Source organism: Nannospalax galili, unplaced genomic scaffold (assembly GCF_000622305.1).
Source record: "Nannospalax galili isolate Female #2095 unplaced genomic scaffold, S.galili_v1.0 scaffold1395, whole genome shotgun sequence".
NCBI classification, from domain to species: Eukaryota; Metazoa; Chordata; class Mammalia; order Rodentia; family Spalacidae; genus Nannospalax; species Nannospalax galili.
The window spans coordinates 534792-550549 of NW_008336062.1; the positions used below are offsets into that span (position 1 = coordinate 534792).

Consider the following 15758-nt stretch of genomic DNA (forward strand, 5'->3'; position numbering starts at 1 on the left):
TAGAGAAGTTTCTTAAAGTTATTATAGTAACAGAACAAAGAAATTCATAAATCAAGACACTTGTCAAATACATTAGTGGAAACATTAAGTAGGTAGTTAAAGCAAAGCAGGGACATCTCTCCTGTAGGCCTCAGATATTATCTGATGGCACTCTTAGCTTTTCAGTTGGTGAGAAATAGTGTCTGTTTGTACACTCCAAAGGATTTACCTAATTAATGGTCACAAAGATGTTAGCTCATACACAGAGGAGGGCAATAAACACCTACTAAGAGGGCTAAAGAGGGCCCTGGACTTATAACATTCCAAACTCTTCACAGTACTGAAGTAGTAATCTGTTAATAAGCCATGTCAGAAGGCTCTTCCTGGAACTTTCATTCACAATGCTAGAGCTCAGCTCACTTTCTCCACTCCCATGTAGTTCAGGATCTCCTTTCAGGGAATGGTGCCACCCACAGTGGGCAGGCCTTCCCACCTCAATTAATGTGATCAACATAATCCCCCACAGACACGCCCACAGTTCAACCCAGATCTAGACAGCTCTTCATTGAGAGTCCCTTCCCAAGTGATTCTAGTTTGTGAAGTTTACATTAAAACTAACTGCCACAACCACCTTCTATGGATTCTCTTTGTATTTTCTTTTTCTTAATCAACTTTACTTAGTGTTATTCCCTCATCAGTCCTTCAGTCCTTCAATTACAGTCTTTAGGGGTGAAGAAAATACAGTGTGAGATTTAGAACTCTGATTACAAATAGGTGGTTACAGATTTTCCTGCTGGAAGACTTCAGCTTTCCTGATCAAGTGATCATAGGGCATCTAATAGAAATTTTCCCTTTGTGCTTATTTAATACCTATGGAAATAGGTTTTCACCATCTGTCTTCCATAGAGTCCCAATTATCTTATTATTTGCTTACCATTTTACTTCTATTGTATAATACTTTTAATTATCTTTTCAATATGCTTTTATTTACTCCACTATATCGTAAGAAAAGTTTTTAAGGCAGAAGTGATAACCTATATTCAATGGTAGTAATTATCTGTGTTTGATTTGAGTAGTGTCTCCTCTCTTTACTCTGACTTGAGTTCCCTTTTCACTTTGTCCAACAACAAATACAGCATAATCATGTGCTCTTTCATCTGGAATTACCAGTACTTAATATTAGGGTCCTCAAGAAAGAATCAGCATATTCAAATAAAGATCAAAACCCTCAAAAACTTTGGATAATCTGTTACAGATACATAGTTCAAATTCAAAATACATCCTAAAGGAGATTTAAATAGATGCAATTTATATCTAACATTTAGTTGTTAATTTAAATTTCTGTTTCCAACGTTATCCACTTACACTGACAATTGTTCAAAGTAGTAAAAGACATTTGAAAAATTGGTAATGATGGCTGTTTCCCTCTCCCAAAATATCCTTCCCACATTAAGTTCACAATATCGGGTATGAAGCCAGCTTGTGCAGAAATACAATTACATTTACCTTACTAACTACAAACTTTTCTCTGCTGGTGTATTACAAGTATATTTCATGTTCAAGAAATTTTTTTCTAGCTTTTGCTAGTTTTAGCTGTATCATTTTAATTATCTGTATGTAATGTTTATTTTTTACAAGTACTAATTGCAAACTTCCATTTCTTTAGATGAGAGATGTTGATAAACATTACATAAAACCAATTACAAAATGTGAAAATATCACACAGACAGATACACATATACTGCCACCAACTACCGTGAGATCATATGAGTGGAATGAATGGGAATTAAGAAGAAAAGCTATAAAATTGGTTTGTAACAATATTTTCTAAATTATTCATAGGTTGGGGAATCTTAATGTTGTTGCCATAGAGTTAGCAAGTTAACACAAAAATGATTATTCTAATTTATAATTTTCCAGATATAGAAACAGGGAAATTATACCAGCCAGTTACTAAACATTGAAGGTTACTTTCTTACCCAATAGTTTTAAAACTTGGAGGTTGTCTATAGGGCACTCTTCTAATCATTTAAAGAATACATTTTCAGGAGCTACAAAAATGACTCAGTGGTTAAGAGTGGTTGTTATTCTTACAGAGTATCTGAGTTTGGTTTTTAGCACTGCCAGTAACTACAACTCCAGGGGATCTAATACTCTCTTCTGGCCTCCATGGGCCCTCACACATGTGCACAGACACAGACACATATGCATAAATTAAAATGAGTCTTCAAAAAAAGAAAAAATAAGAACAATTTTTCTCCAAGTCTGATGAGAAAAGCATGTTATCCCAGCTACTTGGAAATCTAAAGTAGGAGGATCACAAGTTTAAGGCCTGCCTGGACTACAGGCTGGGTTCATGGTCAACCTAGACTTAACAAAAATCTATATCAAAGATTAAAAAGCATATATAGTTTTTAAAAGGCTGCCTACATAGCTCAGTGATAGAACCTGGTATGCGCAGAGCCCTGAGTTAAACCCTTGTGCCCAAAACAGAAACAATCCCCCCACTTTTTTTTTCTTTTTTTGGTCTTTTTGAGACAGGGTCTCCCTGTATTCACAGCTGGCCTGGATTCACTATGGAGACCAGGCTGGCCTGGAACTCACAGAGATCTGCCTGCTCTGCCTCCCAAGTGCTGGGATTAAAGACATGTGCCACCATGCCTTTCAAACCTCCTCCCCCCACTTTTTTTTTTTAACATTTTCCTATCAAATCATAGATATTATAGAAGTCTTTATATGAGCGATGTTGACAAATATTACATAAAACCATGACTTGAGTCACTTTGAAATAGGTTTTTACTATGTAGCCCAGGCTGACCCGGAATTCACCATACTCTTGCCTTAACCTTAGCCTCCTGAATGTTGAAATTACATGTATGTGTACTCCATGCCTGCCCCCATTCTGTTAGATACTATGCTGTCTCATCCTGTGGATTCCATGTCACCTTAATCATAACAGATGCCTAGCCTTGAAGTTTGTCCTTGAAACTCCCATCCCTGTTCAACTCAGTGGAATTATCCACGTGCTTGTATTTTTTACGGTATCTTGTCATTTTAGACAACAAATTTTTAGTATATCAGTATAATTTATTATATCACAAGCCTCTTCTTGAAAAACAAGGTGGGGCATAAGTAAGTTCTTAGTTACTTTTTTCATAGGTGTGACAGAATGCCTGAAAAATATAAAAGGAGGAAAGATCTTTTCGGTCATAGCCATCTTAATGTATTTTATCCATCATCTACTGAAATCAGGTGTGGCAGTAAATAAAGATACCCAATGAGAACAGAAAGCTAACACAGACTGAAAAAACTAGGTAAGGGTGATAGGGAGAGAGATCATTTGGTAAAATTCTTGCCACAAAAGCCTGATAACCTGAGTTCAGATCCTTAGAACTTCCATAAAAGCTGGATGCAGTGCCATAAACATCTGCAATCCTAGGAAGTAGAGACAGAAGAAATGGCAGAAACTTGTGGGCCAGCTAGCCTGGTTTACAGAGTAGCAAGGAGACCCTGTCTCCAAAAAACAAACAAACAAACAAAAAAAGAGGGTTCAGGTCTACTGAGAGACACTGGAGACATTGACTTTCATTAAGTGGCTCACAGCAAATGTTTGGATATGACTGACTGTGAGGCAGTTTACAGTACTTCTGTCAGGTATTCTTCACAGTAATGAGAGAACTGGGTGACTTATGTCTCCCTGCCTTGTTCTTCAGCAAGAGGCTCATGGTCTAATACTGATACAGTAAAAATATTTTATTACTGTAGGTCGGTGGTATAACAGAAGTGAAATAAAAATTCTACTAAATTAGGATACTGTGGGGCCCTGGGTTCTATCCCCAGTACAGAAAATATTTGCTTATGTAACAAGTCTCTTGGAATAATAAAGTTATCCTACAAAAATAATGAAGTAATAGTCTTACTAATGCACACAGTACCCTGGGTGTTTGTAGGGAAGGTTTCTGTGTTCTCAGTCACCCAAACTCTAGACTATTATAGGTATTTCCTTATTTCCTCATTCCCTAATATGCTCTAGTGCTCTCCAAGTTATTTTCTTACTCTTTTCCCAGAATCATGTTAGCCTTTAGGCTCTCCTGTGTGTGTGTGTGTGTGTGTGTGTGTGTGTGTGTGTGTGTGTGTCTGTGTGCGTGTGTGTTGTGGGGATCAAATCAGGGCCTCACACATGTTAGCCAAGCCCTAGACCACTCACAGAGTTAGATCTTCCAGTCCTTGTCCTCCACGCTTACTGACCTGTGTAATCTGTTTAAAGTCATGTTTGCTAGTTATCCACACTGAGTAAACAAAATGAAGAACAATGCTGGAAGTACAGCTATATTAAAAACTTAGAGTGAAGCCTATTTTATAAATTCAATATGAACTTAAAAATTTTCTCTTCAAAAGCAAACAAGTATGGTGGAAATAATCTGAGTTCTGTGAATCTTCAAATTTAATAATAAAGTAGTTATAAGGTCATTTTAAGACATGATTAGGCTCACTGTAACTCTAAATCTAGTATGGTCTCTCTTTAGGTTAATTTGCAATGTTTCACATATTTTCCCACTTCATAACAGATATTTCCTATTTTGTTCTAGATTTTTTTTTTTAGTGTTCTAAGTTTTAGAGAAAAATGCAACATTGTGGTCATTAAGATAGCTTTAGCAGGTAAAAAGGCTTGCCATACAAGCCTGACCACCTAAGTTTGATCTCAGGAACCCACCGTGGAAGGAGAGAATTAACTCCAGAAAGTCTTCCTCTGACATATACAGGCAGATCACGGCACATAAATATACAAATTCATTCATATGCATAATAATAATAATAAATGTGATGCTTAATTTATTTGTGGATTGGGAAAATGATAGACAAATGTTAACTAAGAGCCTGATAATATTTTATATTGCTTGTTCTTTAGAAAAATGTTAATTTCTATTTTCTCTTTCTACTTAGGCTAATTTGCGCCAGAAAATTACTCACTCTGTACAAACTGATCTTAGTCACATGAGAAGAGAAAATTCCTCACAGGTGTACCCTTTGAAAGATGCTAGCACACAGTCCATAAAAGAAGGCAGCTCTCGAGTACCCAGGCCCCAGATTTACATAGCTGGTCTTCGAGGGGGACAAAGCAAAACCACTCATGGGGTAAAGGTAAACTTGACTAGAGCAGCTGATGAAACCTAGAGATGGCACTTTAAAAGTTTTTCATCAGTTATGAAGTATAGCGGATACATCTGTGAATGTTAGTTTTGTGGGGGTGGTACAGTCACTGATTGTGTGAACGTTTATTAGATCCCTGTATTCTATCTGACTGCTGTAAAAATGTCAAAGTATCTTTGTAACACATCTCTCATTCTATTAAAATTGACAAGTAAAGTTCTCTGTTCATTTATATTTTGTTTCACCTTTTAGAAACAGTTTCTCAACATTAAGATTGAAGTATAATGTCATTTAAATAATACTATAAATTATTATCACTAGAATCAGAGGGCATTTATTCCTAAAATCATATGTAATGTTAAACATTAGCATTCTAAATCATAATACTTTCAGCTTCATTGGCTGGCTATTCAGTGCTGACACAAATTACATTGCTATGTAATAAACCTTACTATTTGGAACAATTAACACCAACATGCATGTGATGCCTTTTAAAACCCAGAGATTTGATACAGAATCTCAATTTCAGGCTCCTTGAGAAAAATAATCAGAATATTTGGTAACACTGGCTGGCGCTAGAGCTCTGCCCCTTCTAGTTCTTTGTGGTCTAATCCAAAGCCTGCACCTCTTCCACTCCAGACTCCTCAGCCTTTTTTGGCCCATAAGCAGTTGTGTTTAGGGTCCCTGTGGATTACTGATAGCTGCATGTTAGAGGTGTAGTTTCATTACTGTTTTATATACCTCTAGTACCAATTCATGGATAAGAAAGTTCCCAGATGGTCTGCTAAGCTTGCACTAGCAGTTGGAGAAGGGGGATCATTTATATTTAGCACATTTTTTTCTGCACAGATTTTTTTTTCTTATGAAATTTAACTCATGGCTGTTTGGTAAGATAAAGCTGAGATCTCAGCAGATCGCCAGAGTGCCTGTTCCAGCCTCCCTCTGGCATAGCGGCTGAGAACTCAGGGGACCCTGCCCGAGAGTGCCTGGATCCTGCCCCACAGGTGTCCCTATTCCCCTATAGGCCATTTGGGTAACCTCTTCAGAGGATGGTATGATAAGAATAGGACATAGGAATTGACTAGGCAGTTAGAGTAAAAAGACTAAGTAGCCAGTTTCTTGGCTAAAAGTCAAAATGTCCTTATGCCTCTTAGCAACATACTCTGTTCCAAAGGCCAAAAATGTCAAAAGTATTTGGGAGCTTGTATCTAATCCCTAAAAGATTTTTGGGTTACCTCTTCAGAGGGGGGGAATGTTAGAATAGCAAAGAGCCCCATAAAAAGGAAGGGATGGAGGGAGGAAGGAAGGAAGGAAGGAAGGAAGGAAGGAAGGAAGGAAGATGAAGTTGCCAGAAAAAAGTGATGGGGAGATGTTGGAGGTGTTGGAGGGGAGGGAGTGGGCATGGATTTGATCAAAACACCTTATATACATGTATGAAATTCTCAATAAAGTTTTTTAAAAAAAACAACAGGGGGCTGGAGAGATGGCTCAGTGGTTAAGAACACTGACTGTTCTTGCAGAAGATCTGGTTTCAAATCCCAGCACCCACATGGCAGCTGACAACTGTTCGTAACTCCAGTCCCAGGGGATCCAACAGCCTATTCTGTCCTCCTTGTGCATTGCATGACACGGGTGCACTTACGTACATGCAGGCAACACACATACACATAAAAATAATAAAATATTAAAACGACAACAACAAAATATTTAACTCATAAAAGTTGACTCGCAAAGTACCCTAGCACAATGTCTGTGCACCTAGATGGGGTTGCAGTTATTTTGGTAACTGAACAAGGAAGATACAGAAAGTGGCAGAGAGACAGTCTGGGGTAGGCAGTTGCTACTTGCTATCTCCCTGCAATACATGCCTTCAGCAAGCTTTAGTAAAGCCAATAGGAAGAGAGGTGACTTTTTTTTTTTTTTAAATGAATGCAATGGTGTAATTTGCTTTCTGTGTCGGTTAAATGTTATTTATGACATGAATATATCTTGGAATCTATTTTCCACAGATATTATATAAGGGTGAACAGCAAACAGACCTGCTTATAAATTGTCATGATTTTCATACCTGCAGGTTAAAAATGATGTTAAAGATAGTCTGGCTGTCTGTTAACACAAGGCCTGGGGTTGGGTCACTATTGAATGTATTAAACTGTAAGAATTCAGGATTGTGATTTTTACTTTTCAGTTAACCCTCATTCAAATTCATAAACATAAGCCACCATTTGGGATTACTTTAGAGCTAGAGTTAGAATGGCCTAATGAATAAAAATTCCGAATTAATTGAAAAGCCAAACTTTTAGTATGAAAGTCACTTGAGGAGCTGGAGAGATAGATGGTTTAGCAGTTAAGAGCTAGTGCTGTTCTTGCATGTGATTTGAGTTTGGTTCTTAGCACCTATGTCAGGCAGCTTACAACCACCTGTAGCTCCAGCTCCAAGGTATCTGACACCTTCCTCTGACTTCTGTGGGCACCTGCACTCACATGTACACAGGCATACACACACATCACACATATATAAATAATTTAAAAGATAAATTAAGTCACTTGGTAAGTATCGAAGTATCAGAATGAAGGAAGGTAGATCCAATGGCAAACATATCCTTTCCCACTGTCTATCCACATCTCATTAGTCTGAAGATTTCCATCCATGTGCTGAACTATGCCTGATGCTCACCCTCATTTTATCAAGTCACAGACTGAAATAATTTTCTTTGCCAAACATGTTTCTCCCTCTTTGCTTACTTCTGTGAACAAATGTGTCACTGGCTATTCATTAGTATATATTAAAAACTTCTTCTTGCCCATATTAATGTTGGATCTGTGGAGGCTCAACAAAGCTGAGGTGTAAGCCCTTACTGAGTAAGCGTAACTTGGCTTTGGGTGACAGAATGCTGAACCACACGAACCTGCTGGGCGTGATCTTCAGCAGCCTCAGGCTTAGGCTGAAACAGTGCAATTAGTTGTTTATTCACTGCTTTCTTCATCAGCTTTGCCAACTCCTGGAGCTCAGAGGACACTAAGCAGTTGTTGAATAACTTCATTTGTCCACGATGAAGTCCGGTTTGCATAATCCTCAGCCCGTGGTGTCCCCTGGACTGCTATCTCCTCAGCTGCTCTGCTAGACTTCCATGAGTGAGGGGGCCAGGACACCCAGCTGGATGATGGGAGCTTGACTGTTTCCTTCTGGTCCTGTTTCTTCTTCATCAAAGAGGGGGAGAACTTAGGCCTCCTTCCCCTGCCTGGGAGATGGCATCTATGTTTCTATTATATTCACTCATTTCCTTGTTGAAACTGATTAGAAAGTCTGTCACCATGGCAAAGCATGCACACATGCATGCTCACACATACAAGCACACATAGTTGAAACAAACGTCTTCCTTGAAGACCTCTTCCTTCTGACTCCACTTCCCAAGTGGCCCTTAAAACTTTTTAATGGTGTTTTCCCCACAGCCTGAACGTTTAACTAGTTAGAAAGCCCTGTTACTTTGGCTTGAGCAGTCTCAGATGTCTGCCTAGTCTTGCTACCCCTGCTTAGGATTTTTTCCTATTGCTTGGGGGCCCTGCTGCCTCAGGTTTTAAATGATACATCAGAGCCAGGTGTGGTGGCTCACGCCTTTAATCCCAGCACTCTGGAGGCAGAGCCAGGCGGATCTCTGTGAGTTCAAGGCCAACCTGGTCTACATAGTGAGTTCCAGGACAGCTGGAGCTACAGGGAAACCCTGCTTCAAAAAAAAAAAAAAAAAAAAAAAAAAGACACATCAGGATAAGTTTTCTAACATGTAAATTTGATCACATCTGACCTCACCCTCTCCACAACCAACTCTTTTGCCTAAAACCTGCCAAGATCCTTCTCTATTCCCTAGGTAATAAACCACTGAGCTGTCTCACTAGCCCTTTATTTTATCCACTGTATTTTATTAATGCTTTTATTATAGCACTTAAACAGGTACATAATTAGGTTTTGTTTATATTCTGCTACATTGTGGCTTTTTTGAAATTTGAAGTATTTTAGGTCCCCCCTTTTGGGGGGGGTATATTTAAGACAGGGTCTCCCTGTAGCTCCAGCTGGCCTGGAACTCTCTATGTAGACCAGGCTGGCCTCAAACTCACAGAGATCCAACTGCCTCTGCCTCCACACCCAGCTTAGATGAATGAATTTAAAAAAAAATAAGGAGAAAACGAAGTAGAGTAATGATTATTTTAATAGTCAAGGTAAACGTTTATGAAAGAAAGGATCTATAACACATTACATTTTATGAAGAAGATGGGAAAATAATCAGAGTATGAACTTAGGGTGTTTTCCCTAGGACACCAGGGGTAATTAGAAAGAGGAACTTCCCAGTTGGTCAAAAAGATCATCCTGTCAATGTTACAGTGGACATTTGAATAGAAAGGATTACATTGATAGCAATTAGTGATAAGAATTTAGAATGAGCAAAGCTAATTTGTAAAGACAACCCTATAGGAATGGAGGTGCAATGAGGTAAAGAAGAGCCAACAGGAGGAGCAGCAATTTCTGTTCTCATGCAATAAAACAGAGCTCTACTACTTACTCCTGTTACTCTTTGCTGTTGTGTTTAAGTATGAAATTGGATAATAAAAGCATCCACCTCATTAGCCGTCATGAGGATTATTAAATGTTAAAATTTTACCGTGTTTCCATATATAATTAAAATATTTCTTTAATGCAGATAAGTGTTTTGCTTGCACATATGTAAGTGTACCAATGCATGCATTGCTCATGAAGGCCGGAAGAGTGTCAGATCCCCTGAAACTGGAGTTACCAATGGTTGTTAGCCATCATGTGGGTGCTGGGAACCAAGCCTGGGTCTTCTACAAGAGCAGCCAGTGCTCTTAACCACTGAGCCATCTCATTTATTGTGTGTGTGTGTATGTGTGTGCATGAACATTGTGTGAAGGTCAGAGGATAGCTTTTGTGGAGTTGGTTATCTCTTTTCACCTTTTCTGAGAGTCCCAGGGATTGAATTCAGGTTACCTGGCTGTAAATGTTCTCAGGGATGCTAATCACCTGTTCCTGAAATTGGTACAGTTCATAATTGTGGTATTATTCAGCTGCTTACTGTATATGTATTTGTGCATACAGTTAAACAGAAAACTCAGTACTTGAATTTTAAATCTGTTCCAAAATGAGATCAATGAAACATTATCAACTTTAGGGCTCAGTGCTAGAGAGTTTGCTCAGTAGGTGTGAGTACTACCACCTTAAGAAAGAAAAAAAAGTCACATCTGGGGCACCTTTTGTATCATATTAATATATGATGATAAAGAATTAAACTTTTCCAGTAATGTGGAGATGAGATTTAAATTTATACAGACATCTAATATCTACAGAATAGCATGTGACATCTGTCCCGCAACTGTCCAGAGACAATTTTGGGGAGAGATCATGCTACCAAAGGTATAGGCAACTGAATCTTTCAGAATCTTGTATCCCTGTTTCCTGTAGGGGTTGATGTTATTTCCATAGTATTTTTAAAGCAATACATATATATTTTTGTATGTTTGACATAGGGTTTCACTGTGTAGACCAGACTGGCCCTGAAACTCAGGATCCTCTTGCTCTAGCCTCCCAAGTGCTGGGATTTCAAGCATGTGCCACCACCCTTATGTCAATACAGATATTTTTATTACATTAAAAATTGCTTTATTTTATGTGTTTGAGTGTTTTGTCTGCATGTTTTTTAAATATGATTTTTATTTTATGTGTTTGAGTGTATTGCCTACATGTACGTGAGTGCACTGGTGTCGTGCAATTGCCACGGAGGTCAGAAGAGGGCGCCGGATCCCCTGGAACTATAGTTAAGGACAGTTTGTAGCTTTGTAGCTGACCTGTGGGTGCTGGGAATCCAACCTGGATCCTCCTTAAGAGCAGTCAGTGCTCTTAACCGCTGAGCCATCTCTCCAGCCCCTGTTGGCAGCCCCTGTTGGCATGTTTTTTAAGTGCACCCTTGAGTGCAATGTCTGCAGAGGTGAGAGAGGCCTTTCAATTCCCTGGCAACGGGAGTTATGGATGGTTGTTAGTGGCCTTGTGGACCGAGTGGTGGAAATGGAACCTGTGTCTACTGCAAGAGCAGCCAGCGCTTAGCCATCTCTCCAGTTCCCAGTACAGATATTTAAACATTCATTTCACCATGGAATTATTTTCCAATACCATTTATGTCAATTAACATCCTCTAGTCAAAGCAGTGATTATAGTGGTTGAAGTGCGTTTTGATACATTAATATTTCCGATGGGCCTTCTGTTGTCCGAAGATTATATAATTAGAGTTACTTTGCCTGGCTAGACAGATACATTGAATGACAGTACAGATGATAAAGAGAAGAGACACAAGATTATGAGCAGTATATAATATAAATCATAACTGTATCCAAAAAATAACGGAAGGCAGTGACCGAGGTGGAATTACGAAAGTTCGAGTTCTCAGAGCTTCTCGAACATCTTTCACACCAAGAAATCACCAAGTGCAATTTCAAATCCTCCTTTGCCCCCTAATCCCGTCTGAAAGGCCTGCGGTTCCCAGAAGGAAACGCTAGGCCGGCTGGACTCGGCTTCCTGGGCCGCCCGGAAGCTGCGGCTTCCAGAACCACCCCTCGGTCGGAGCTCCCTGGACTGTCACTCAGAGCTCACGGGCGGCCACAGCAGCGGGACTCTTGGTCCGGCGAACCGCTGGGGCTCTCGCCGTCTTCCGTGGGCGGCGGGGGCGCTCTAGGCCGCCGCGTCTCTATGGCCGCAGGGCGGACCTCCCCGACAGCTCTGCGGACCGCGCGACGCCATGGCTCAGGCGAGAGGTGAGGCCCAGGCTGGGGGCGGCGGGCGGCAGGGCCTGGTGGGTGCGAGTCCCCCGTGAGCCCTGCGGGCGGGCAGCGGCCCGGCCGGACTGCAGGTCTGCCGGAGGGAGCCGGTGCTGGCGCTGCGGTACCGAGGACCCGAAGCCCGCGTGAGGATGGGAGCTGGGAAGTGGGCTGAGAGCGGGTCCACCTCGGGGTGCATGTTCCCCTAGGGTTAACGGGGGCTGCCACTTCCAGCGCGGACCCCTTGGCACCTGTGCCTGGGAGAGGTTTACGTAAGCTGGAGCTCTCCTAGAGCTGTGTCTTGGAGAGGTCGGAAGGCGGCGGTAGTTTTTGACCGCACTCTGTGACTACAGGGTCTCATTCTGTAGCCGTGATCTTCCTGCCTGGGTCCCTGTCGCTGGGGTTACTGGCATGAGCCACCTTGGCGGGCGACGACATCGGTATTTTTTCTTCACCCTTTTCCCATAGAACACTTGGTTTTCCCGTTTAAATAAATGTCGAACAAATATTAAAGAATATCCTTTTGCGTGGGTGTCAGATTATTTGCCTTGAGGAATCTACATTTAACATCAAGCGGCCAGGGGCGTTGTCTGTGGTTGCTTATGCTTACCTTTCGCATTATCCCATTTCAATTAAGCCTACCTTGAGAGTCTTTTCTGTAGCAAACCAGGAAGTAATGGGCAAAGAAGCTGTTTGGTTAGCACATAAAATGGGGATAGTAAAGATTAATGATAAATGAACACAAAAATTGCAAAAGGCAAATCATTACCTAAAACAGTTGTATAGATTCAAGCTTACTGCCAGTGCATACTTTGTTACATTTGGTTGTGTTATTTCCACACCTTCCTAAGAGTCTCAGAATTTAGGCGCTGCTTCCTGAATGTCCAAGCTTTCAGGACGAACAAATGATAGCTCCAAAAATTTAACTGAAAAAGTAACTTCAGACAGTGTTTTGGGGACTTTTCCTATCCAGAAACTAATACTGTGGGAGCTAATGGGAACTTAAACTGACCTGTCAGGTACACTGACCTGTCAATGAAAGCCATGGTTATAAACACTTTTTAAGGTTGAAATACGCTTTAAAAGTGGTATTACCGGGGCTGGAGAGATGGCTCTTCTGTCCTCCGTGAGCATTGCAAGACAGGAGTGCACTTGCCTACATGCAAGCAATAAAGTAAAATATTAAAAAAGTATTATATACCAAAGTCCTATAAGTATTTAAATTTACTTTTCTACTTTGATCAATAATTATTTTCAAGAATTACATTCCCCTATAATACACATAGGTATTTTTTCAAAATTGATGATCTAATATAGGTCAGAGTATGGTTGAATGGAATAAATACTATAGTATTAAATCATTTGCCATTATTTTTGGACTCAGAAGCCTATATAATAACCAAAATAAAGCAGATCTGAATTTGTAGTCCTAACTTATTAAAGTATTGATAATTTCACAATGGGCAAGCTTTCTGTAGAGAGCTGTCTCTGGCATAACTATTGAAATTTGCAATAGTAGGGAAAAATATAGTCAGAATAATTTAGACAAATGAGTATGACTTTTTCAATAAAACTTCATTTATGGACACAGAAATTTGAATTTAGTATAATTTCCATGTGTCATGAGGTGGAATTTAAAGTTTTTCCAACACTTCCTATAGAAGTGGAAAGCCATTCTGAGAGGCCCTATAAACATGTGGGACTGTACATATGTTTGTTTTCTCCAGTATTGACTGTTTAAATATTATTGCTGTGTAGCTTTAGAGTCATAAACTCTTACATAGGAAAGTTTTAGAACAAAGGAAGTATTGTAGTAGCCTCTTAACTTCTTTTTACAAAAACATTGCTTATTTGATTCTTGGCCCTTTTGGGGAGGAAGGGTAGACCTTTATAGGCCATATTTATTTCTTTCATCATATTTTTTGACATAATTTTCAAATGTTGCCTACAGTTCACAACTTATTCTCTCTCTCTCTCTCTCTCTCTCTCTCTCTCTCTCTCGTTTATTAAGGAGTCAAATATGAGTGACCATGGTCAGGGAACACAGAGTCAGGTTACCCCAAATTCCATGTTCCAGCATGGTAACAGTTACATCACGCTTTTATAGTAACAGAACAAAGAGAAGTCATAAATCAAGACACTTTTCAAATACACTGGTGGATACATTCAGTAGACAGGTTATTGCAAAACAGGGTGTCAGATGCTATCTGATGATAGTCTTGGCTTTTTGATTGGTGAGACCTGGTGGTCTGCTAAGTTAATACATTTTATTAATTACAAGAATGTTAATTTAGAAAGAGGCAGGCAAGGTGTGGATATTTATGGGGTTAAAGATGTTCCCAGATAATTTGTGACTAGACCCTGGATCTGCAACATTCCAAACTCTCCACAGTCATGATGTGTTTATCAGTTGGTCAGCCTTGCAGGAAATTCAGCTCAGGATGCTGAATTCTTTCTGTGAACGTCTTTCACAATTCCCCCCTGTTGACCAGCATCACATTTTGTGCATGCAAGGCCACACATTATTTATTCCCAGGTTATTTTAGGAAGACTCATGCCTAGAATCTGATGTAGGTGAGGCTCAGTTTTAGGAAAGATAGCAGTAATCAGGAGAGAGGAATAGCTAGCTGGTAGAGCCAACAAGAAAGAAACTCCTAGATCATATCAAAACTATTAGCCAGCATGATCCAGATCTTACTTTTCTTTTCTTTTGTCCTCTGACATAACATTTGTATGTGATATATAATAGATGATTATACTTAAAATAACCAAGAGCATTACATAGCCTAATGGAGTGAATTTAACAGATTAAAGTAACAAACATTAAAATAAAAATGAGATTGACTATGTTTCCCCCTGTATTTACAGTTATCTGTACTCTATGAAAAATTTTATTTATATTTGGAATATTTAAACAAATCTATTGTTTTCTAATGTTTGTTTTTTCTTTGGATCAGTTAGACCTTATAGCTATAACCTCATGGAGGGGCTAGCTCTAACTCTAGTAGTTTTTATCTGTGCATAATGGCTTCGTCTGTTTTATTATACTGGCATCATACCAGATTAGTTTGAAAATAAATGAAACATAGAAAAAATTATGCAGCAATACAGTATTCTTTAAATTGTCTTCTAATAAGAATGTCCTCATTTACATAACAAACATTAATAACATTAATAGAAACAAGATATCAAGCCTGTTAGGAAATTTGAATTTTATAGGCCTTGAAGGCCTTGAAGTAGAAATAGGAGTCTAGAAGGAGTTATTGTAGTATTGGCCATTTCCTTAGTAAAACATAGATATTGCCTAATTATTTTTATCCCAGTATAATTGTACTATGTAGGACAACTTAGATGCTCATTTAATCAAGGAACATCAGTAAACTATAAAATATCATGAGTATTGTTGTTATTAGAGTGATGCCTTATATAATTTGAATAAGAAGAATTAACTAAAATCTTTGGGTACTTCTATCTAGAGAAAATAAGGTTGTAGTTCCTTGTTAAATATTGGAGTACATTTTAAGCCTCTTTTAGTCTAATTTGTTGAATTCGGTTAAAATATATACTTTGTAGGGCTGGAGAGATGGCTCAGCCATTAAGAACACTGACAGTTTTTGCAGAAGACCCGGGTTCAAATCCCAGTCCCTACATAACAACTGTTCGTAACTCCAGTTCCAGGGGCTCCAACAGCCTGTTCTGTCCTCTGTGGGTGTTGCACGACATGGATGCACTTACCTACATGCAGGCAATACATGCATACACATAAAAATAATAAATACAATTTAAATATATACTTTGTATAAATAATATAC

The 15758-nt window shown here is 39.2% G+C and overlaps 2 protein-coding genes across 2 annotated transcripts in view; both read left to right on the top strand.

Annotated features, from left to right (window-relative positions):
- The window catches only part of Cfap206 (cilia and flagella associated protein 206), a 51494-nt gene extending 46191 nt beyond the window's left edge, over nucleotides 1-5303 (top strand). Inside the window, exons 13-14 of the mRNA XM_017797566.2 lie at nucleotides 1646-1789; nucleotides 4924-5303. Coding sequence (XP_017653055.1) covers nucleotides 1646-1789; nucleotides 4924-5154 — 375 coding nt within the window. The 3' untranslated portion in view covers nucleotides 5155-5303. The remainder of the gene's footprint in view (nucleotides 1-1645; nucleotides 1790-4923) is intronic.
- A 6450-nt stretch (nucleotides 5304-11753) lies between these two features.
- Slc35a1 (solute carrier family 35 member A1) overlaps nucleotides 11754-15758 on the top strand; it is a 31498-nt gene continuing 27493 nt past the window's right edge. The window contains exon 1 of the mRNA XM_008830842.3: nucleotides 11754-11943. Coding sequence (XP_008829064.1) covers nucleotides 11928-11943 — 16 coding nt within the window. The 5' untranslated portion in view covers nucleotides 11754-11927. The remainder of the gene's footprint in view (nucleotides 11944-15758) is intronic.